Genomic DNA, 21,757 nt, shown 5'->3' on the forward strand with positions numbered 1-21,757 from the left:
GAGCTCGGCCCGTCTCTCCCCTGCGCTGTCACCCGCTCTGAGCTGTCTCCCCGCCAGCCGGCTCTGCTCACCAGGAGGGCGGGATCGCGCCCACCCTGTGCCTAGGGACGGATGGAAGGACAGACGGACGGGGGGAAGGACAGGGCGGGAGGAGGCGGCGTGGGAGTCCCAGCGCACGAGTCCTGGGTTCCGGTGTCCCACGTACCCCCCGGACAGACTGGGCCTGGCATGAGCCTCGTCTGGCATGAGCCTTGTCACCCGCTGGCAGACCCCAGCCGGGCCCCGGACCCTCCGCCCGCAGCCTTGGGAGTTCGCGCTGTCTCTCCGCTCCCAGCAAGAGCCTGTGACATTCTCTCCCCTCCCCCACCCGCCTCTTCTGGGCCTGGGGGCCTGGGCACTTTAGAGCGAGTAGCTGGCCGAGTTCTAGGCGCCAGACTGCAGGGTCCCAGGGACGTTTATCCTCGCCTGCCCAGGGTGTGTCCCACCCTGCTAGGGACCAGGCGCCCCTCCCCCGGGGGCCTCGGGCAGTCGAGAAGCATCCCTAGAACGACAGGCGGCCCGGAGCAGACCGCAGTTGACGTCCGGCTCTGCCATGCGGACACAGGGCATGGAGGCGGCCTGTTAGGGTGGTGGCCCCTGGGTGACCATGGCCAGAAGGTGGGGGGCTGCCTACAGGGCCCCCCTGGGCCCCCTCACTTGGCGCCTGGTTTCTGTTTATGCGAGTGTGGCCCCCAGGCCTGATTTCCTCACCTGTGTTTCTCTCAGGCCCACACAGCCGGACCGGGCGTGGCCAGCAGGGCTCAGCCCCCGAGGACTCGGGTAAGCGTCCACCCTGCTGCCACTTAAAAAAAAAAACAACTGTGGGGGCTGGAGTGATAGCACAGCGGGGAGGGCGTTTGCCTTGCACGGACCTGACCTGGGTTCAAATCCCAGCATCCCATATGGTTCCCTGAGCACCGCCAGGAGTAATTCTTGAGTACAGAGCCAGGAGTAACCCCTGTGCATTGCCGGGTGTGACCCAAAAAGAAAAAAAAAAGACACACAACTGTGGGGACTGGAGCGATAGCACAGCGGGGAGGGAGTTTGCCTCGCACAGACCCGACCCGGGTTCGATTTCCAGCATCCCATAGGGTCCCCTGAGCACCGCCAGGAGTCATTCCTGGGTGCAGAACCAGGAGGAACCCCTGAGCATCGCCAGGTGTGACCCCCAAAATAAAAACAAAACCCTGTGGGTTCTTTGGGCCATGGTGTAGGAGGAGAAACTGAGGCAGAGCCATGACGCTTCGTCCCAGGCAGTGCGCTCCACTTGGCCCTGCATTTACTTCACTATGGACTTTCCAGACTGACCGCCCCATGTGAAAATAGCTCTCAGAGGGCCAAAAAGTTAAAAGCAACCCATGCCACCCCGCCGGAACGCCCAACTCAGAGGCGTGTCCCTGGGTATCACTGTAGCACTGTCGCTGTCGTCCTGTTGCTCATCGACTTGCTCGAGCGGGCACCATTAACGTCTCCATGGTGAAACTTGTGACTGTGTTTGGCATATCGAATACGCCACGGGGAGCTTGTCAGGCTCTGCCGTGCGGGCGGGATACTCTCGGCAGTTTGCCGGGCTCTCTGAGAGGGGCGGAGGAATCGAACCTGGGTTGGCTGCGTTTGAGGCAAATGCCCTCCCCGCTGTGCTATGGCTCCAGCCCTGGGTAGAGGGGCAGGCAACTGAGCCAGGGCGGAGCTCGCGAGCCCCTCACCCCTCACCCCTCGGGCAGAAGCGGGGGTCACAGCTCTGGTCTCCCTCTGCGCACTCAGAAACTCCGCGGCCGCCTGACTCCAGCCCTGAGGAACGTCCCGGCATCCCTCCCGGGCACGTGTGTCTCTGCGACCGTCCCGCCCGCCCGCAGCTGTTCTCCAACCACTGGGAGCGGCCGTGGGCTTGGACGCCGAGACGCACGGGGGCCAGAGGCTCCTCCCGCCCGCCCTGCCGCCCGCCCTGGCCCCCGTGGTCCTCCCGAAGCGCGTGTGCCCCTCAGCCGCTCTGACGGCTGTGGGGCGAACACCCCCGCCGGCCGCGCCTGGGGTGGCAGGCAGAGACGAAAGGCCCCGTGTGACAGCGCGGGTGGGAGCGTTTCCCGTCTGGGGCCTCAGGTTTTGCTTTTTGCTTTTGCTTTTCTGTTTTTTTTTTTCTTTTTGGGTCACACCCGGCGATGTACAGGGGTTACTCCTGGCTCTACACTCAGGAATTAACTCAGGAATTTAACCCTTGGAGGTGCTCGGGGGACCATATGGGATGCTGGGAATCGAAGCCGGGTCGGCCGCGTGCAAGGCAAACGCCCTCCCCGCTGTGCTATTGCTCCAGCCCGCTCTTTTCTGGTTTTTTTCCAAGGCTGACTGCGCTCAGGGATCACTCCTGGTGGACTCGGGGGACCAGACGGGATCGGACCCCACGGCAGTGCCTGCCCGCAAGGCTGACGCTTGCCGGTCTCAGGTGCCCCCACGGAGACTCGGGCACACGTGTGGAGGGAGCAGCGGGTGCCAAGGCCCTGGGGCAGAAGTTGGCGTGCTGGGCGTGCAGTGACTGGCGTGGCCTCGCATCTGTGCAGACTCCACGGCGTGTCCCATACCCTAGACGGGACGGTCACTGCGAGCCAGGAGGCACCCCAGGGCTGGCCGGAGTGCCGGGTTTGAGTGCGCCCAGCCTGCCCGCCCCAGGACACCAGCTCCGCCTTCCGGCCTGAAGGGACGCGTTGTCCCCGGCCCTGGCCCGGTGGAGCCTCCGGGCACCTTCGCCCTCAGTCCGTGACGCGCCCCGGGACACTCCTCCCCGCTGTGGACGCTCTTCACGGGGCCCCAGAGTGACAGGGCAGCGGGCAGGGCACCGCCTTGCATGTGGCTGACGGGGTTCGATCCCCGGCTCCCTGGAGAGTCCCCTGAGCACCCTGGGAGTGATCCCTGAGCACAGAGCCAGGAGTCAGCCCTGAGCACCACCGGGAGTGACCCCCAAAACCAAATAAACAGAACAAGATTGGGGGGCCCCTGCTTGCCCAGCCAGTGCCCAGTGGGGGCCCAAAGCCGCTTCCTGCCGCACAGGACAGGGAGGCGGCTCCCGTGGCGGGACTCAGCGTCTCAGGGCCACATGCACCCTCGGGCATCCTGTCCCCCCGCAGTGTCCCCCCAGGGCCCTCCAGAGTCCCCCCAGCACCCCCAGTGTCCCCTCCCAGTGTCCCTCGGTGTCCCCAGTGTCCTAGTATCCCTAGTGGCCCCCATTTTCTCCAGGGTCCCCTAGAGCCCCCCACTCCCCCCAGTGTCCCCGAGTGTCTCCTAGTGTCCCCCCCCATGTCCCCCATGCCCCCCGTGTCCTCACCTTCCCCCAGCGTCTGCCTGAGCAGGTCGTGCTTGGCCTGCAGCTTGGTGATGAGGTTGCTCCCGTTCACGTACTCTTTGAACTTCTGCAAGACACAGGCGGGCCCGGCCGTGAGCCGCTCAGGGTCCAGCAGGCTCCCCCACCCCCGGGGTGCCCGCGTCCCCCTCCCCGCCTGCTCCCCGCTGCCCTGGGGCTCTGGGCACCCAGCTGGGTGGGGGGCAGCCCCAGGAGGGAGGGGGCACATCCCGTGCTGGGCACCGAGGACCCCGCAGTCACCGCGCAGCACAGACGGAGCGTGGGGGGAGCGGAGAGACCCCCTGGGCGGGGACACGCTGCCTCCTGTCGGGACCCCCGTGACAGCCGCCGTTAGACCCCCACCCCCATGGCCCCAGCTCAGCCTGGCCAAGCGCGAGGCACTCGGAGGCCCCGGCTAGAGGACCCCCAACCTGTGCCCAGCTCACTGAGACCCCCACTCCAGAGCCCCTCCGTGGGGGCCTCACTTCCTCCCGAGGCCTGTCCTTGGGGAGGGGCGGGGGCCGTGGCCAGACCACGTGGGAATCTCGGTCCTGGCGCCCGCGGCCCACGTGGACAGACGTAACAGGACGGAATACCCCAGTGACGCCGAAGCAGGAAGAGGGGCTGCCGGCCGGGAGGGCAACAGGGCCTGTGGGTGCCGGGAAGGCGCCCCCAGCAGAGGAGCCCTGAGAAGGGGGCAGCAGGGCGTCCCCCAGCTGTCCCCCCAGCAACCCTGGGGGAGTCAGGTGAGTCCCGGGTGCCGGGAACGAGTCAGTGCCCGGGCAGGAGCCCAGCACCAGGCGGGGGCAGAGCCGGGGCAGGAAGTGCCGAGTCACCGGGTGCAGAGACCCTCGGCAGGGGGCGGCCGGGGAGGGGCGAGGGGCCCCGTCCTGCCCGGGGAAATGAAGACCCCCCCCATCCCAGCGCCCCGAGCACAGAGCCCAGAGCAGCGAGCGGGACACCCGGGCGTGGAGGTGGGGCAGGGGAGGACAGTGTGGCCGCTCGAGAGGAGGGGCTGCTCCTCGGACCCGCGCACGGCAGCTCCCCGCTGCCTGGCTGAGCGGGTTGAGCGGGACTTGGGAGACGCGTGTCCCCAACACAGGGACGGGCAGAAGCAAGAGCCGGGACCGGCCGGGGCCCAGGCCCTGCACCTGAAGCCCAGGCACCAGCCCCGGGGAGTGGACCTGGGGGTGTGGGGCCCCTGGGCGCGCGGGTCAGCTGGGCGGGCCGGGCCCCTGGGCACGCTGGTCGGCTGGGCGGGCCCGGCCCCTGGGCGCGCGGGTCGGCTGGGCGGGCCGTACCGTGAAGTAGAAGGTCTCGGTCTCCTGCTGGTTGGCCCTGCGCTTGGCGATGCTGACCTTGCTCATGTAGGTCTCGGAGGCGGCCGAGCGCACGGACTCGGTGGAGCGGCTGTGCTGGAAGGCGTCGGACACGTCGAAGTCCTCCACGGTCAGCATGTCCCGCAGCGTCTGCAGGGTGGCGTCCAGGGTCTTCCGCACCTGGGGGGGGCACCTCGGGTCAGCAGGGGTGGGGGCGGGGGACTCAAGGTTCCGGGTGAGACCAGGGGCGGCCACTGCCATGTCACCGCCGCCACCCGTGGACGTGGGAAGTCAGGCGGGCAGCAACCCCGGGGCGTGCCGGGCGGGGAGACGGCCCGGGGGTCAGAAGCATAGGCTGGGCGCACACGAGGCCCCCGGGTCAGGCCCCCACTGTGTCTCTGCCCCAGCAACGCCGGGTGTGGCCCTGGTGACCCCCCACCCCTGAGCTGGGCCTGAGCGTGGAACCGTCCAGCCCAGACGGCAGGTGCTGCCCAAGTGCTAAGGAGCCCCAGGACCATTGCACGGGAGACCCCGAACTAAAAACTAGGTTTAGAAATCATTGCGTTGGACCCGGACACCCTGAAGACCCTGTGCTGAGTGAAGACCCTGGAGTTCCAGGCCTGTCCTTCAGGGTTCTAGGTCTGCCCCTCGGGTTCTAGGTCTGGCCCCAGAGTTCCAGGTCTGCCCCCCATTTCCCCATTGGGGTTCTAGGTCTGACCCCAGGATTCTAGGTGTGCCCCCGTAGGGTTCTAGGCCTGTCCCCTTGGGGTTCTAGGTCTGCCCGTTTCTTTTTTTGTTTGTTTTTGTTTTGTTTTTTTGCTTTTTGGGTCACACCTGGCAATGCACAGGGGTCACTCCTGGCTCTGCACTCAGGAATTACCCCTGGTGGTGCTCAGGGGACCATATGGGATGCTGGGATTTGAACCCGGGTCGGCCGCGTGCAAGGCAAACGCCCTCCCCGCTGTGCTATCGCTCCAGCCCCTCTGCCCGTTTCTTGACCACATGGCCCAAACCCGTGCCTACCAGGGCTGCAGAGGGGGGAATGTTCTGGAAGGCTCTGGGCTCTCCTCAGCTGGAGGAGGCAGGGGCGGGGACAGGGACAAGGTGGCAGCCTCTGCATGGTCTGACCACCAGGGTCCCCGTTACAAGAGACCCCCAAGCCGCTGTCTGAGCACCCATCTGCCCAGCACGGATCCGGGCGGCTGGGGCCAGAGAGAAGCTCGTCGCGGTGGAGGGGGGGACCGGGGGTCACTGGCCCCGGCGCCGCGTGTGCCTGCAGACACGACCGTCGTCTCAGGGCAGACACGGCCCAGATGGAGGGAGCAGAAGCCCCCACGGGCCCCATTTCTAAGCGCGTCCCTGGCCCTCGGCGCCGGGCACCCGCCGCCCTGCCCCTTGGCCCGTCCCGCGTCAGCGTCCAGCCGCGAGCGCGGCCACTCACCTCCTCGTTCTCGATCTTGAGCGTGGCCAGCCGGGACTGCAGCTGGTGGTGCCGCACCAGGAGCTCGGTCTGCACGGGCTGCTGGGCGCTGACCTGGCACACCTGCGGGGAGCCCGCGCGGTGGGCACGGCCGCCACGGCCGAGCAGGAACAGGCCCCTGGCCCCCCGCCCGCGGCGCCTCGGCCCGGGCACTCCCGGTGGGCACAGGCGCCCCGCTGTGACCCCCAGACCACCCCGTCCACCCCGGGCACTGTCGGGGCTGCCCACGGCCGAGTCTCTGCAGCTCCAGCGTCGCCCTGTCTGGGGACGGGCTTGTGCGTCAGGGCCAAGGACCCGAGGGGCAGCTCTGGGGGAGCCCGGCGGGAGGGGCCCCGCCCACCTCGCCCCACCGCCCCCGGCTGGGAGGAGCCCCGCCCACCTCGTCTCCCCGCCCCCTGAGCCCGGGGCCCTGCCCACCTCAGCCCCCTGAGCCCGGGGCCCCGCCCACCTCGTCTCCCCGCCCCCCGAGCCCGGGGCCCCGCCCACCTCGTCCCCCCAGCCTGGCCGGGAGGGGCCCCGCCCACCTCGTCCCCCCCGCCCCCCGAGCCCGGCGGGAGGGCCCCCACCTCGTCCCCTGAGCCCAGCCGGGAGGGGCCCGCCCACCTCGTCCCCCACCCAGCCCAGCCGGGAGGGGCCCCGCCCACCTCGTCCCCCGAGCCCGGCGGGAGGGCCCCCACCTCGTCCCCTGAGCCCAGCCGGGAGGGGCCCGCCCACCTCGTCCCCCCCCCCCCAGCCCAGCCGGGAGGGGCCCGTCCACCTCGTCCCTCCCCCGCCCCGAGCCCGGCGGGAGGGCCCCACCTCGTCCCCCATGTGCGGCTGGAACTCGAACTTGAGCGGCGGGCAGAAGAGCTGGTTGCACATGTCCATGACCGCGTGCTTGTCGCTGCGCGCGTCCAGGCTGTCCACGGCGTTCTCGATGACGTCCAGGCCCTCGTGCCGGGACGTCTCCAGGTTGTACTCGGCCGAGAGGTAGGTCCGGAAGGTGCGGGCCAGGCTGGCGTGGAAGCCCAGGTCACAGCACTGGAGGGACAGCGGAGGAATGGGTGTGTGGCCCCAGCCTCTCCAGGGACCCCCCCCAACGCACCCTCGGAAGGTCCCAGAACCCCCGGCCCCACCCCCGGGGCCTCAAAGGGCTCGGGATTATGGCTTGGGTGATGCCTGCCTACAGAAGTCCTCGTCCAGATTTCCTGTCCAAGGCCACTTCCTCCTGGAAGCCCTCCTGGATGTTTGCCCACTCAGCCCCCGCACAGGATCCCTCTGAAGGGTCCGCCCTCTCCGCCACCCCTCCCTGTAACACCCACCGCCTGGCACCGCGACCTTACGAATGCTCACCTCCGCCCCCAGTGGGAGGCTCCCCCAGGCCTTGCCCCTGCTGTGCAAAGTGACAGGGCGTGGGGCTGGGGGTGAGCACAGGAGCAGAGGGGGCCAGAGTGGCCTCGCGCCTGCAGAGGCAGCGCCTGTCCTCCCGGCAGTGGCCGGTCCCGGGCAAGGCAGAGGCCCCGGGCCCGGAGAGGACACAGCGGCCCCCAGGGACCCCCGGCTGAGCATATCCGGGACCCAGCGCCCTTGAGGAGGGACAGTGGGGGACATGGAGCGCCCCCGTGGGCTGGGGAGTGGCCGGGACACTCCCTGGGGCCTGCGTCCCCTCCCTCGCCTGAACCTCGGGGGTCTCCGCAGATCAGCCCCCAGCACACGCGGATGTCCGTGACCCGCCGCCCGCCTGGGCCGCTGAGAACACGTGCCCTGTGCCCGGCACGGCGGGCTGTGAGCAGACACGTGCCCGGCGGGGCAGCCTCCCCTCCCCGGCCCGCCCGGCCCCCGCGCTCCCCACTCACGTCGATGAGGTCCGACACGTCACGGATGTAGTACTTGCTGACGGCCGCGTTGGTGGCCGCCAGGTTGAGCAGGTAGTCGTTGCGGGCCTTGGTGCACTTGAGCTTGTTCTCCGAGTACTTGGCCTGTCTCTGGAAGCAGACGGGCGGGTGAGCAGGGCTCCTCAGGGGACCTGGGGGTCTTCAGGGACGCCCCGAGAGCCCCAAAGCCAGGCAGGGCAGTTGGAGCCTGGCATCTCTCTTTCACTCTCTCGCTCTCTCACACACACACACATACATAAACACACACAAGCATACATACACATATACACAAACATATATACATACATAAACACACACATACACATACATACACAAACACATTCACACATACACACATACATATAGACATATACATGCACATACACACATTCACACACACATACACACTGTACACACATACATACACATACATACATGCATACACATACACACATACATAAATATACACACATATATACATATACACATATACATACACACATACATATACATACACACATGCACACGCATACACATATATACACAAACATACACACATATACATTCACATATACACACATACACATAGACACATATACATACACGTACACATATGCACACATCATACACACTGTACACACATACACACATATATATACACATACACATACATACACACATACACACATACATATACACATGCATACACACATACATGCATGCATATACGCATGCATACATACATGCATGCATATACGCATGCATACATACATGCATATACACATGCATACATGCACATACACACATACATGCGCACACGCAGACACAGTCACCCCTGAGGGGTGGGCTCAGTGGTATCTCGCAGTGACACAGGACCAGACCCTCCTGGGACCCCTCATGGCACCCCCAAACTTCGAGGCTGGTCTGGCCCCCGTCCCCCTCTGAGCCTCACCTCCTCCCTGACCCTCAAAGACTGAGGCCACTCCCGCCTCGGTGACCCCTTCCCCGCCTGCGTGTGGCCCCCGCGCCGTCCCCACGCCTGTGCCCTCCCGCCCGCCTGTCCCTCCGTTCGTTTCATCCTCGTCCATCCCTGCTGCTGATCTTCACTTGGACACAGATTACTTCAGAGCCGTGTCCGGTCCACAGCGGAACGTTGGGCGTGCCCAGCCGCTCCCTGGCTGAGGGCTCGTGAGAGCAGGGCACGAGTTAGGACTGGGGGACCCCAGTGAGGGCGCACGGGGGCACCTGCTCCCCACGCGGCCCTGGGGTCTCTGCTGGGTCCCGGCCACTGGGGCTGCCCTCGATGTCACATCACTGGATCCGACGGTCCCCCTCTGCCCGGTGGGGTGTGGCTGACCCCCACCTGCCGCAGGGTCCGACCATCCGGCTTCCGTGCCCTGAGGCACGGCCCGGAGCGTCCCCTCGCTGCACGTGCCCCCGCAGCTCCGAATCCTACTTTTCACTTCTTCACTCGCGCCCTGACTTCTGGGGCCCCACTAGAAGGGGCTCCATGACGTCAGGGCCGGGCCTGGCTGTGGTGCCTGCCCCGGGCCTGCCAGGGGCCAGCAGGGGAGGCGTCTCACCATGAGGGCGTGGTGGGGGGCCGCGGGGCCCAGCCTTGGCCTGGAGCTGGACTGTCCCCAGCCAGGAAATGATGATGAAGTAGTTTCGGCCGCCTCCGTGTCCTCACACGGACCCAGGGACAAGGGCACGGAACGGGCCGGAGAAGCGGCCCAGGGGGCTGTGCCTGGGCGTGGCATGCCGCAGGCCTGGTTGTGCCTCCCAGTGCCACAGGCTCCCCCCTCCCCACTGCTGGGCGCACCCCCAAACACTGCTGGGGGCCCCCCTAAAAAAAAGAATAAGACAAGAGGAGCCAGTTCTCCCGAAACGAGACGTCCATAGTCTTCTCTGGACCCGGGCGGGTCAGCGCTGGCCCTCTGGCCACACGGCTTGTCAGACCCTCGCCGTCTCCGGGTCAGTCGGGCCAGTTACAAGCAGCCCCAGCAAACACGGTGACATGCCGGGCGCAGGGAGGCTCAGGGCGTGCTGGCTGCGGGAGTCAGAGGGCCCGTGAGTGGGCGGGAAAATCACACGGTCCAAGACGGGCGTGGCGCCACCGCCGTGGGGAGACAGGCGCACCGGCCTGGCGAGCAGGCGTCCCTCTTGGCCGGCTGGGCCCTGGAGGTGGCCTCAGTGTCCCCCAGCAGGCCCGGGGCCCGGGAGACACAGAGACACTTTACTGAGTTGCTGCTGGAGCTTGAGACCAGTGACCGGAGACGGGCAGCGGGTGAGCACGGGCGTCGAGCCTGGCCAGAGTCCGGAGCGTGCGGCTGCCCCCACCTCTGCTGCCGAGAAACGGCACTTCCGGGGTCCTGTCCGTGCCACCAGGAGCTGGGGCCCCCCCCTTCTCCTGGTGGGGGTCCCTCACGGGGCCACACTCAGTCTGGCCCTGTCCTGCCCCCTCGCCACATGGGCCTCGGAGCCTGCCCGCCCCGGAGAGCCCCAGCCTGTGCCCCCTGGAGGGCCAACCACCCCCCTCGCCCACCCCCCCTCGCCCGCCCCCCCCTCACCCGCCCCCCCTCGCCTTCCCCCACCCGCCCGCACTCGCCTTCTCCTTCATCTTCTCGATCTTCCTCACGGAGCTGCGTCTCTGCGGCCGCTCCTCGTGCCTCAGCAGGCTCATGCCCAGGTCGCCTGCCCGGAACTGCTTCTCCTCCTGCTTCTCGGCCTCCTTCAGCTTGCTCTCGGCGCTGATGCTCTCGGCGTGGTACATGTGGTAGGTCTTCATGACCTGGGCGCAGCGGCGTGCGGTCAGCGCCCGGCCCTCTGCTCCCCCTCCACCCTCCTCCCCGAAGCCTGGAAATGGCCCGGGCCGGGGGCTGCCCCTGCCTGCACCGCGGAGGCCCACATGGTGCCAGGCCCAGGGCGGCAAAGGGGACCCCAAAAGGGGCAGCTGCCACCCCCAGGCATCGCGAGGTTCAGGGGTCCTCCCGCTGCTCCCCTCTGCCTGTCAGTCACAGCTCGGGGCCCCCTCGCCCTCAGCAGGACGCCCCCGGGATCCAGGCCACATAGTGGGAGCCCCCCAGTGGCCCCCGAGCTGCAGGGGGCTCTGCCCCAGTCTGTGTGTCTGACGAGGGCGCTGTGCCCCTCCCCCGCATACCCTCGCCCCTGCTTACAAGTGAAGTCCCTGTAAAACAGCACACACGTGCCACCCCCGGCACATGCTGGGTCTGTTACAAAAGAGGATGGTTGTGAGTCAGCATCCTCCAGCTGCCAGCCGGGCCAACTAACAAAACTCTAAACAGGGAAACTGAGGCCCGGGGAGGGGGGCAGTGTCTTATTCCGGGATGCACGGGATTGCCAGCACCACCTCCGGACTCTGCCCCCCTGTGCGTGGCACAATCAAGAGCACAAAGGCCCCTCCCACCTGGCCCCACTGGCCCCGCCTCGGGCACTGGCCGAGGTGCTGCCCACCGTCCAGCTGGAGAGACAGGACAGCGGGGAGGACGCTTGCTGGGCACGAGGCCAACCCAGGTTCCACCCCCAGCACCCCACAGGGTTCCCCGAGCCCCACCAGGAGTGATCACTGAGCACAGAGCCAGGAGTAAGCCCTGAGCACTGCCAGGTGAGGCCCCTGAAGCAAAACATAAAGTACCACATTGCACTCTCGAGCATCAGCCACGCGGGCCCCTGCAGGGTGCTTGGGCCAGATTTCACCCCGGCACCTCAGGGGGTGGAGTCACTCCTGCTGAGTGGCAGGTCCATGCAGGGGGGTGGGGGGTGGGCTTCTGGAAGGGGGCTGGGAGGTGGCGGTGCCTCCGGGCATCTGTCTCCCGCAGGAACTGCCAAGGGCCGGGACGGGGGCGCGGGGCGAGCATGCGGCCAGGCCAGAACCCGGCTCTCTGCAGTCTGCTCGCTCCCCGACCCGATTCACCGCCACATCTCGGACCCGAGGGCACCTGCCCACGGCGGGGCCTCGCCCGCCGCAGCCGCCTTCTCACTGGTGAGGAGGGCAGGGGCTGGCGAGACAGTGCGCCAAGTACGGGTTGGCCTGGCACGGCCACTGCGCCCCCAGCACCCGGGATCAGCCCTGAGCAGCGCCAGGTGTGGCTGGAAATCTAACGACCAGCCGAAGATGACTCTCTCCGGGGGCCGGAGCAGAGCCACAGCACAGCCGGTGGGCGCCGGCCCGGCACACACCCCACCCGGGCTCCATCCCCGGCACCCCACGGGGTCCCCCGGCCCCCTCAGGGAGCAATTCCTGAGCATGGAGCCAGGAGTAAGCCCTCCGCACGGCCGGGTGTGGCCCCCAGAGAAAAACAAACAGAAATGAAACAGCCCAGCGGAATGTTCTGGAGTCCACGCTGCGGGGCCTGGGTCTGTGTTTGGACGACAGCAGTGGGCAGTGCCCACCGTCCTGCTCGCCCGCTCCCTCCGTCCGGGCGACTGGAAGGACACTGGGCAGCGTCACCCCCACCTCACACCCCGCCCGCGTCGGGACGTATTAGGAGGGATTCTTGCCTCTGATTGGTCCTCCCTCCCTTTCATCCTAAGACTCCCTAAACGCGTCACAACAACTAGAAAGCACAGGAGTCCTGGCGGAGACCCCAGAGTTCCCACGCCCCGTGCGGGCCCCTTGGCGCCCACCTCTCCCCATAGCCGCCAGTGCCACTGAGCTCCTCCGCAAAGCCAGGGACCCCACAGTGCACCCTTAGGATGCGTTCTTTCATTATGATTATCTGTGATTATGTTTCATCGAATCACAGGAAATGACAGTTACAAAGTAATTCATGGCTGAGTATCAGGCTACAATGTTGCAACATCCATCGCTCCCACTTCCCGCCACCAAAGTCCTCAGTTTCCCTCCTGCCCCCAGCCTGCTTCCAGCGCCGCTGGCACCTTTTCCCGTTCCTTTTTCCCACCCCCTCTGAGGCACGTGGTGGACATACTGTCCCTAGGGTATCTCTCGGGCGTGTCGCGTTCTTGCCACCTAGTGGCCAAAGGGAGTGACCGCAGGCCTCCCGCCAGGCTCGGGAACCTGAGGTGGTTGAGGCTTGACCCGGTTGCTGAATGAAGGATGGGAGTCAGCTACCTTCCCCTCCCTGAATCTTCTCCCTCCGCCCCTCCCCCGTCCCGCCTTCAGACTCATGACCCCGCTGGCTTCAGAACGGTTTGATTCTGGCCTCTGGCCCCAGAGCCCTGACTGACCGCTCCACCTGTTTTCGTGCTGGCCGACCCACAGATCCGCCACCTGCGCTGTGAGTGTTTCTATCTGCAGCCTTGTCTTCCCGTCCACCCACCCGCAGAGCCACCCGCCCACTGGCTGGGCCGCCCCCCACAGTCCCCCCTTCTCTCCAGAAAGCCAAGCTCCGAGGTCCTGCTCGAGGAGTCTGGGCGGGGGGACCCAGCTGCTTCCTCCTGACCCCAGGTTACCGCAAGCTGGAGGCTCAGGGTCAGTTCCGGGCAGCAGTTGCCAACGGTGAGCTGAACTCAGACCCAGGCATTTACTCTCTGCAGCGAGCCAGGCTAGTTCACTTCTGCTTTTGTTGCTTTGGGGCCACACCTGGCTGTATTTGGGGTCACTCTTGGCTCTGTGCTCGGGGATCATTCCTGGAAGGGTTCAGGGGGCCACATGGGATGCCGGGGATCCAATGGGTCAGCGGCGTACCAGGCCAGCGTCTCACCTGCTGTCCTCTCTCCCCAGCCCGGAGGGAGCTGTCTCTGCCCCGAAACACACGTGTTTGCCCCGAAACACATGTGTAGAAGGGGCCTGTGCTTGTGGCGTCTGAGACAGGCTGTGGCCAGAACTGTCTGCTCAAAACCGTCAGCCAGGACGCGCGTGGGAGTTTCTGGAAGCGTCTGCTCCTTCCAGGATCACAAGCCTCTCTTCCGACTGTCCCGGGAGCCTGCCCACTCCGCTTGCCCCCTTCTGGACGGTGACAGGTGTGGCCAGCGCAGTGCCAGTCTGTGTCTGCTTGTCAGCTGGCAGACCTCTACCCACCAGTCCCGGGACCCCAACCCCTCAATGTTCCACGGGGTGCGGGGAGCCCACCCCTCGGGTGGCAGGAACGAGGCTCCCCCACCCATGCCGGCCTAGGGTGCCCCTCTCTGCCCCGGGGAAGCCTAGGGGGGGCTCTGAGGGGGGTCATGAGCAGCGTGGGAGCTGGGACAGGGGGATAGGAGGACACGGGTCAGCTGAGGTCATAGGTCAAGACCCATATTCAAACGGGGGTCTCAGAAGGGGCTACTGGAGGCTCAGCTGACCCTTACAAGGTGGGAAGTTTCCTTCCAAACCTGCAGACCACCCAGAGGTCACCCCCAAAACAGAGCAAGTCCAGTCTCCACAAGAAGCATGGCCGGCCTGGGTCCACTTTCTCTCCTGGAAGACTCGGGGCCACGGCCGGCGGGGCTCAGGGCTGGCACCTGGGGGCGCTCAGGGCTCGAGCACGCGGTGCCACAGCTGGACCTGGGGCTGGCCACAGGCGGGGCGAGAGCCTCAGGCCCCATCTCTGCTCCACCATGGGCCCACATTGCTCTGCTGGTTCCCGTGAGGTTCTCCAGGAGTGCCAATGCACTGCCCCAGCATGAGGGAAACTGAGGCCCGGGACAGCCAGCATACGGCCCACTGGCTCACGCTGGCCAGGCAGATGGAGCTTGGAGGCCCGGCCAAGGTGGACGCTGATGGCCACAAGCCTTTGTGCTTCTTCCTTGGGCCTGAGGTCAAGCCCGGGGGGGATGCACAGGCCCCGCCCGGCCCGCCCCAGGCCAGTCCTGGGGGGGGCAGGGCGGCACCCTGGGTCCCTGCATGCCAAGGAAACCCCGTGGGAAGCCCCACTTCCGCTGGGTCCCCACATCCTGAAGCCCTGCAGCCTCCGCACAGCTCCGGGGCACCACCTCACTCTCCCCTTCTGTGGTCAGAAACTGCCACGCCCCAGCGAGAGGCCAGGACCTACTTCCTGAGCAGAGATCCTGTCCTGGGCTGACCGGCCCCCAACAAGGGCTGGAGAGATCTGCACGAATGAACACATGAGGGCTGGTGGCAGGACTGGGGAGTGGATATGGGATGGATGGACAGACGCATGGACAGGTGAGGGGTGGATGGGGGGCTAAATGGATGGGTGGATGGAGAGGATGGATGCGTGGATGGGGTGAATGGATGAACGGTTAGGTGCATAAGGGGATGGACAGATGGACGGATGGACCAGTGAGTGCATAGATGGGTTGGAATGATGAACAACGAGGTAGATCCGTGGATGAGGACGGATGCATAGAGGATGCTCAGGTGGGTGAATGAGTGACAGGATGGATGGATGGTTAGGGGGATGAGTGGATGGGTACACGAATGGATGATTGGGCAGAGGGGTGAAGAGATGGGTGGTGGGTGCGTAAGCAGATGGTAGACGGATGCATGGGTAGATGAGTGGGCAGATGGTTCGGGGAGTAAGTGGACGTGTGTGCGCGTGGACGAGTGCATGGACAGACGAGGGGATGGCGAGGCGGGGAGGACCGGCAGCGGGGGAGGGGAGGAGGACGGCGAGGTGGGGAGGCCCCTTCGATCCTGTGGCACCAGCTGCGTCTGTGACCACCCTGGACAGTTCACCGTGTGCTCTGAGCCCTACAAAGTCGCGTCCTCGCCCATACGCAGTGGGGCTGGGGGCTCCAGCAGCGGAGCGTGGACCCTGCATGTGCGAGGGCCTGGGTCCAGCCCCTGGCTCTGCGTGCCCAGCTCAGCACCGCTCTTGCGGCACCCGTGGCAGCAATGACAGAAAGGAATCCTTGGTGGGCAAGACAGGGGCCTGCTGGCCTCCCGTGCGAGGAAGTACGGCATGGCGGGGGAGGGCTCTGGGGAGGCAGTGTGAAAGGAAGGCTTCCTGGAGGAAGTGGCACCTGAGCTGAACTCAGAAGTAAGAGCGGTTGCTGCCAGGTGGATATTGGGTGGGGGGCGTCCAGGCAAAGGAGAGTAGCAGGAAGCACGACAGGTGGGAGCAACCCTGACAGGCAGAAGGTTCCTGGGTGTGTGGGTGGGCCCTGGCCCTCCAGCCACCCGGTGGGCCTCTGGGCTGTCCAGATCAGCCAGACCTGAGCAGCATCCTGAACTCTGGGGGCTGCCCCCAACATCCCTCCTCACCTTTGGACCCACCTGGTTCATCAGAAACTCGCAGGACCTGACAATTCTGGGTGTGGCATGCGGCCCAAGCCTGGCCAATCAGTGAACAGTATGCTAATATGGCCAGCAGGACCACCAATGATTTGTGTGTCCTGGGAAGGCAGGGAGGGAAGGGTTGGGTCTCCCACCAGGGGGCGCTGAGGGCCCGAGGGGACCCGCCAGATGCGGAGGGACGGTCCCCAAGGCACCGAGAGAAAGAGAGGAGGGAGCTGGGGTGCTTCTTCAGGCAGGACGTTCTCGGGTTCTGAGCAACAGGGGGGTGCTCAGAAGAATTTGGGGGTAAATACATCAGCTTCGCTCCTGCTCGAAGCATCTGGGAGTCACCCTGCGTGCCCTGGGCAGGGCTACACGTCACCCACTCCCCTCGAACAGCGGGAGAGGAGCTGGCAGCACCCACAGACCCCAGCCGCACCCACATCCCCTGGGTCACAACCACACCCCCCAGCCATACCCGGCACGGTCCTGCCCGCTCTGCTGAGACGGCTGCGTGTCACACGTTTCCATCATGGTGCCGAGATGCCTGGGCCCCACACACCACCCTCAGACAAGCCTCTGGCATCCCGCCCATTATCCTCACCGGGAGACTGAGTCCAGAGAAATAAACACAAATCCCTCCAGGGAAACCGAGTCCAGAAAAATAAACTCATCTCCCCACTTCCTAGGGAGACCGAGTCAGGGTCACGAATCCCCTCCCCGCAGGTCACCCAGCCCATGGGGTCAGAGGCAGAAGTCCCACCCAAGGGAGAGCTTGCCCCCACCCAGGCAGTGCCTGAGATGGGGTGCGGAGAATCAGCAGAGACGGGGCTCGGGCTCCGCGCCGTCAGGGCCAGACGCCAGAGTCTGCAAGAGGGGCTGCGGGCCCCCCAGACACGGCCCCTCTGGAGAGAAGCTTTTCCGGAGAGGAGACGCCCTCAGCGCTGGCACGCGACCCTACACCTGGCCCTCACCTACACGCGACCCGTGTGCTCCCATGGCCCCACACGTGGTCTGGATGCTCTCGTCACCCCGCCACACGTGCCCTGTGCCCCACACGGTGCGTCCCGCATGCTCACCTTCGTGTCCCCGTCTCACCCCGAGCCGGGCCCGGGCCTCTGTGCGGGTTCGGGCGGCACAGGGCACCGAGCTGTCCCCTCTGAAACCTCCCGAGGGGCCCCTCAGACACCTCGGAAGCACGGCGCCTTCCTCAGAGGTCCCCCGAGGGGGCTCCCTCAGAGCCCCTGTCTCGTGCGGGGCCACCCTGGAGCCAGGCGGCAGGCGCACGACCGGCCTGGGGCGGCCCCGGCTGAGCGGGGGGCGGGCGGGACTCACCGTGTACAGCTCGTTGGTGACCTTCAGCAGCTCCTCGTGCATCTGCAGCCCGATCTCCTTGCTCTGGAACACGGAGAGCGAATGTCAGCGGGCGCAAAAGGGCTGGGGGGCTGCGGGGGGTGCAGGAACCCCACACAGCCGCCAGGACCATGTCCCGGGCTTCACGCGTCCCCCCTCGGCGATTCAGAGACACCCGCAGCCAGGGGCCCTGGTGACCCTCTGGCGAGGCAGAACGGGGGGGCCTTGCTCCATTCTCCCCCACGGGGACTAAGGGGGTTCCACAGAGCACAGCTGGGAAACAGTGCCCCGTGGGCCCCAACAGCCCCCTGCAGACCCCCGTCAGCCGTGGGCACGAGGCCTGAGCTGCGAGGGGCCAGGGAGAGTGGAAACACTCCGAAGCGAGCTGGACCCTCAGCCCCGAGGCCTCTGGGAGGCGCCAGCGCACCCAGGGAACGAGTTCTCCCCCTGCGGGACTTTGGGGGGTCTTCATGGCCCCAGGGTGGTAGGTTGTCCCCGAGGTTTGCCTGGGGGCAGAGGGCTCAGAAACGGGCGTGAGCTGACTCGTGTTTCCACCCGCCTCTGTCCCTCCGGGGTCAGGAGCATTTGGGTGAATATCCCGTCATCGGGGCCAGCGCATGAGGCTGTGGGAACGTTGGCCGGGCCCTGCTGACCCCAAGACCCCGAGCTCGGCCTCGGCCATCCCGCTGTTTCCCCCCCGCCCGCCCACCTCTAGCTTGATGCGCCGACACACGGCAGCTGAGCAGGGCCCGGCCCCCTCCCGTGACTGCCGGGGCGTGTGTGGGTTGGCTCTCGGGCTGGAGGGCAACACCTGAGAGGGCCCCTGAGTCCACCTCAGCTCTGGTCACAGGACAGCACGCGGCCGGCCCGGGGTCCATCCCTGACACCACACAGGACCCCCCAAGCCCCGTCAGGAGTGAGCCCCGAGCACAGCCAGATGTGGCCCCTGACCCAAAACACACAAAAAACACCCTCCAAGCCCCAAACCCAAAGGGCTGATTCGGAACGTGCCCACCTCCTGCACCTTCCGGAGCTGTAGGCTCCCACCATCCACCGGGACACGACCCCGGTCCCCACCCACCCGCTCCCTCTGGCCACCGCCCCCTGGTCCCAGGGCAGCCATGCCAGGCCCCTCTGCCGCACCCTGGGTGGCGCTGAGTCCCGACCCCCAGGGGCCCCACACCTGGCCCTCAGACCGGGCTCCCCCGCAGGAAGCTGAACCCCAAAACGCTGGGCTTGGTTGGGCCATGTCGGGGCTGGTGCATCGACGCCCTTCCTGTCCGGGAGACGCTGTGGGGGACCTTACCCGGGACCCACAACACCTGCTGGGGGCGCTGCTGGACAGTCCTCTCCTCCCTGCCCACCCGGACCCCGTTTCTCTCCGGCCGGCTCAGAGCCCTGGCCAGGACACCTGCCAGTCCATCTCGCTGCCCCGTCCTGGGTCCCAGGAGTGGCCAGACCCGTGACACCTAGGTGCTGGCCAGATCCGTGGGCAACACGCGGGCAGCGCCTCTGAGCCCTGCTGTCCTCACCGTAGGGCCGGGTGACGTTCCGGGTGCCCGGGTTTCCGGGAGGAGCAGGACCCGGGGGGGCAGGAGAGAAGAGACGCCTGGACGAGGTGCCACGGCAGGCCCGGGGGCCACCGGCCACGGGCGGGGGCGGAAGGGCCTCACAGGACAAGGGGCAGGTGGCGGGAGGAGGGCAGCCGGGGCGGGGGCTCACCTGGCTGGGCCCAGCCTCGGGTGCGGGCGGGGCCGGCCCCTGGCAGGGAAAGCAGAGTCCGAACAGCACAGGGCAGCCGTGGGGACAAGCTGGGACTCCAGGGGTGCAGGGGGGCTGGGGGGCAGGGGGGAGGGGCGTGGGGCAGCCCCGGGTGTCTGGGGTCAGCGGGGCACTGAGGCCATGGCTGAGGCAAGTCTGGCTCGGAGCTGAGCTCCCAGGGGGGTGAAGCAAGGCCGGGCTGGGCGGGGCCGGGGGGCCGGATTCCGGGGCCCCCGTCTGCTGTGCCCTGAGCACCATGGCGAGCAAGCCCACTCAGGGCCGAAACGAGCCACCCCAATGCTCCAGGGGAACAAGCGAGGGGGCATGAACCCTGGTGGTCTCAGTGGACCTGGAGGCCCGGGTGTTTGGGCAACTTCCCACACAACTCTTGTGCCTCAGAGGTGGCAGATGCTGCTCCCTGCATGTACACAGGGAGCACTGTGGGCCGAGGAGCAACGCAGCAGCCGGTTCCTCTGTGAGAGACCCAACCTGACCCATCAGATCCACAAGAGGTGACCCTGCTCTGCTCACTGTCACAGAGCCCCCTTTCTCCTGCCCACGCGAAGGCAGGAAAATGCACACACACACACATGCACACTCACACACACATGCACATACATGTGTGACTCTCACATGCACACACACCCTCACACGCACACATATGCACACACAAGTGCACATGCACACACATGCACACTCACATGCGGACATATGCGCACATGCACACTCACACATGCACACAGACCCTCATGCACATACACATGCACACATGCACTCACACATATGCAAACACGTGTGCACATGGAGACACATGCACACAGACACATGTGCACACATGCACTTATACACATGCACACACATGTGCGCATACGCACACATTGCACACACGTGCACATATGTGCACATGCACACACATGCACACCCACACATGCACACACATGCACTTACATATGCACACATATGCACAACATGTGTGCACATGGACACACACAGAGACACACATGCACACACGTGTACACACATGCACACACAGACACATGCACACACATATGCACGCATAGCACTGGGCCCCGGACAGCCTCTCTGTGCCAACACACCTCCCCCATGCCCTGGCCGGCAGCTCTGCATGCCCTGGATGGGGCAGGGGCCTGGCAACCCTCTGGAGGCGGCCCCGTGTCCGTCCCCGTGGAGGCACCCGAGAGTGGGACCCAGAAGCCGGCGGGTCCCTCCCCTCTGACACCCCAACTCCTGCAGACAGCTCGACAGGCGGCCCTGCGGAGGCTGGCGCCCGGCCTGCTGGCTCCCCGCTCTGCTCCGTGGAACCCAGTGCCCCGAAATGCCCCTTCCCGCCTCACCCGCCCTCCGGGAGCTCCCAGGCTGCCGGCGTCAGGGGGAGCTGCGGGCAGCACCTAGACCCCCACAGCACCTGCCTCCCGCCCGTGAGGAGGGGCTGGGAGAGGGCCTGGAGGCTAGGGCACGAGGTCTGCGCCCACCCAGGGTGCCCAGCCGGGCGCAGCAGCTCTGGACTCAGGGGCAAGGCTCGGACCACCCCCACCCGCGACCTGCAAAGATTCCTGGGGCGGCTCCCGCTCACCCCACAGTCAGCCCGAGGGAGGGAGGGTGCGTGGGCGCCCTGTGGACACGGCTGCCCCCCGGGGCACCCCGGGAAGGAGCCGCCTTCCTCCTTCTGACATGCGGGCGACGGCCCGTCCAGGCTGTACCCAACACGCCACTGGGCACGGGGGTCCCCGGGCCTGAGCAGGAACCTGGCGCCTTGTCACCAGCCCCACGTCCCCCTCCCTGGCATTCCCTCCCACCTCGCTCTGCGGGGGGCCGGCCCAGGTGGGACCACAGCCGAGTCCCAGCCCCCCGAGGCTCAGGGCCCCCGCGGGACTCCAGGCAACGCTCCTTCCCGCTCGGGAGGCATGTGGCGGAGCGGGCATTTCAGCGTGGGTGCAGCGGCAGGGAACCTTCTGGAAGGAAACCCTCTGCCCAGCACCAGCTGTCCAGCGCCCCCTGCCAAAGGACCTGCTGGTCCCAGCGCCCACCATGAGCACCTGCCCCTGGTGCCCATTCTCGGGCAGGGGGCGGGCGGGGGACTTGGGGGCTCACACGACAATCCCAGTGCTAAATCCATTTCCACGAAAGCCTTGCCCCGAGCGTGTCCTCCGGGACACACGGCATCTGTCCTCCAACGTGGGGCTCCACCAGCACCCCGGGAGGGGTCAGGCCAGGGCGCTCCCAGCTGCCGGGGGCTCGCCTCTCCAACACCCCCTCCCGGCCTCTGGGGACACCCCCCACCCCCCCGGGTTCTCAGATCACGAGAGACAAACTCAGCCAGCGGAGCCGTAGTGCAGACCGGGGTCGCTTTTCATTCCAAATCCCCGGCTTTGCCACAATCCAGTTTGTTTTCTCAGCAAATAACCCAAGTGGAGAGCACAGATGTTCCCCATTTAAATATCTGCCCCGTGGAGGCGCTGG

At 66.3% G+C, this 21,757-nt stretch overlaps 1 protein-coding gene across 2 annotated transcripts in view; it reads right to left on the reverse strand.

Moving 5' to 3' along the window:
• SRGAP3 (SLIT-ROBO Rho GTPase activating protein 3) overlaps positions 1-21,757 on the reverse strand; it is a 134,558-nt gene that overhangs the window by 25,203 nt on the left and 87,598 nt on the right. For both annotated transcript variants that reach the window (XM_055136294.1, XM_055136295.1), the window contains exons 4-10: positions 17,498-17,560; positions 10,631-10,813; positions 8,005-8,133; positions 6,968-7,189; positions 6,131-6,232; positions 4,672-4,869; positions 3,356-3,440 (exon numbers count right to left, since the gene is read on the reverse strand). In XM_055136294.1, the coding sequence (XP_054992269.1) occupies positions 3,356-3,440; positions 4,672-4,869; positions 6,131-6,232; positions 6,968-7,189; positions 8,005-8,133; positions 10,631-10,813; positions 17,498-17,560 (982 nt within the window). The remainder of the gene's footprint in view (positions 1-3,355; positions 3,441-4,671; positions 4,870-6,130; positions 6,233-6,967; positions 7,190-8,004; positions 8,134-10,630; positions 10,814-17,497; positions 17,561-21,757) is intronic.

This window comes from Sorex araneus, chromosome 4 (assembly GCF_027595985.1).
Source record: "Sorex araneus isolate mSorAra2 chromosome 4, mSorAra2.pri, whole genome shotgun sequence".
Classification (NCBI taxonomy): Eukaryota; Metazoa; Chordata; class Mammalia; order Eulipotyphla; family Soricidae; genus Sorex; species Sorex araneus.